The sequence below is a fragment of the Asparagus officinalis genome, chromosome 1 (genome assembly GCF_001876935.1).
Source record: "Asparagus officinalis chromosome 1, Aspof.V1, whole genome shotgun sequence".
Taxonomy (NCBI): domain Eukaryota; kingdom Viridiplantae; phylum Streptophyta; class Magnoliopsida; order Asparagales; family Asparagaceae; genus Asparagus; species Asparagus officinalis.
The window spans coordinates 1,107,365-1,109,676 of record NC_033794.1 but is presented as its reverse complement, the minus strand read 5'-3'; the positions used below and the strand labels follow the sequence as shown (position 1 = coordinate 1,109,676).

Here is a 2,312-nt window from a genome sequence, read left to right as displayed (position 1 = left end):
CCACCGGCGACTCGGGATCGCTCAGCGTCAGCCCCGACGTCTCGCCCTCGCTGTCCCGAATATGGAGCTTTTTGCGTTCGAACATTGGTAATTCGAGGTTAAAAATTCAATTTTTTGAATTTTTTGAGGGGTTGAGGAAACTTTTGGGGGGGAATTTTGAAGAAGAAGAAGAAACACCGAAGGGTGCGATTTTGGCTTCTTCTTCTTCTTGGTTCGCGCCGAGTATTGAGAGGAAATTTATTTGGGGCCAGGTCACCGCTAATGGGTTGGGATTTGGGTGGAATTACGAGGCGTGCCATTGATGGGCAACGGCTATTTTCGTGCGGAGAAATTTTGACCAGCCAAACAAAGAACATAGGATAGAAGGGAGTTTAAGGAACAAATGTCTTAAGAATATTTTAATCCCTATGATTTCCAACAATTCCGTATTAGTCCCTCCTCATAATTCCCTCAAAACCTTTGGTTTCCTCAAATTATTCCCTCAAGTTTACTTACATTAGATCCGATAGAAGCATTTCCTAAAACATAACAATTTGAGAGAACTTACAGTTATGCTAACATGTTACTTGATGGATTTACACCCAAAATCGGCTAAGTAAAAACTCAAAACTGACAAACATCATCTTCTTCAACGACCAAAAATTTCTAACTCATTTCTGAGCTTCCCCAACTGTCGCTTTGAGTTTCGCAAATGTTTGAGGGGTATTTTGGTGATTGAGTGTGTTGGGTTAAAAATTAACCCATCAGTGGTTTCAATATCTAACAAGAAGTTTAAGAAATGGACCGGCGTGCGAACACATTTACAATTGAGGGGCATAGGAGCAAGTTCAAAGACTTAATGGCCTAATATGGAATTACTGAAGACTTCAGGTTAGGGGTGCATTCGATCCGGATACGGCTAGGATATGATGCTTACTATATTCATATCCACTTACCCATCTCGAATACGGATACAGATGCAGATATACCTCGGTAAGAAAAATTCATATCCATATCCGTTAAAATCGGATACGGTTACGGATATACATATATAAGTGAATATGCATACCGATACAAAACAGATATGAGAAAACTAGATAGTTGAGAAAAACATAGTTTATGCGATACAAGAGAGTTCGTTAATATGTTCATTATAACTAAAAAGTTAAAAGTAGACATCTTGTCACTAAAATTAACCACAAATCCATAATGTAAGAAGCGAAACTATCATAAGAGTATGACTAATATATATTCGGATATTTCGGATATAGATACGGATATTTCACTACAAAACTATATCCGTGATCATATCCTACCGGTTATAAATATGAGTAACTATATCCATATCCTAATGGATAAGGTTACAGATATTTGCTCGGATACGGATACAGTTTAGCACCCCTACTACAGGTACTGGTATCTTGTCTTATGATCATATAATCGGTTTGCTTTGGTGTGATTCGTATGCCCATGAGCAAGGGTTTCATGCCAAATACTACATTTGTCATGCAAAAGTCATTTTGAGGTTCTATTATAAGAGAAATTTTACATTTTTTTAAAAGTGGATTTGCTAAATCATAAAATCAAAATTTTCATTTTTTTTATAAAATAAGTTAGATATTGGAGGAAACTTAATACAAAGTAAGATTAATTCAAATCAAATGTCCAATTAGAGTCGATTCTTAAATATTCAAATTGTCTTTTCTTTTATTTTAATTATAATGTTTTAAAATTAGGCTCTTGGTATTTTAAAAATTATGACCCCATTTGACTCCAAGAATTATTTGTTTTAGTTGTTTCAAGAAGAGGGACAATAAAGAAGATAAGTTTGAACTGATAAAATTAAATACAGACAGAATTGTAGCATGTGGTTGGTCTTTTCTTTTATACTCTAAATTTCTCTATGTTTTCCAGTGGCATGGATTTTTTTTTTTCATATAATTTACTCCTAATTATACTGATGTACTAATTTGTTTACAAACATGATTAAAAAGTAAAAGTTATAACAATGATTTTTTTGACAATTTATAAATTGAGGGTTAACATGTTTAAATGAACTGGTTTGTTATTGTACACAATTGTTTGCATACGCATAAGGATGATATAATTAATCTGCAAAATAAAAAAATAATTGTAATGCTAAGACTAATTGACATTTGTACAATCTCAGGAGTTACCCTAACTATATAAGTCTAAATTCATTTTGTTAATCAGGAAGAGATCTACAACTTAAAGAAGGGGTTCAGGTCTTTCAAGCTCAGAGAACATGACCAAATTAATGCACAAAATCGGACAATTTCATGATAAATAGATGTCTTAATTAAAGAGACTCC

The 2,312-nt window shown here is 33.9% G+C and overlaps 1 protein-coding gene across 1 annotated transcript in view; it reads right to left on the bottom strand.

The window, feature by feature from the left end:
- Positions 1 to 939, bottom strand: part of LOC109828984 (diacylglycerol kinase 4-like) — an 8,316-nt gene extending 7,377 nt beyond the window's left edge. The window contains exon 1 of the mRNA XM_020396016.1: positions 936 to 939. Coding sequence (XP_020251605.1) covers positions 936 to 939 — 4 coding nt within the window. The remainder of the gene's footprint in view (positions 1 to 935) is intronic.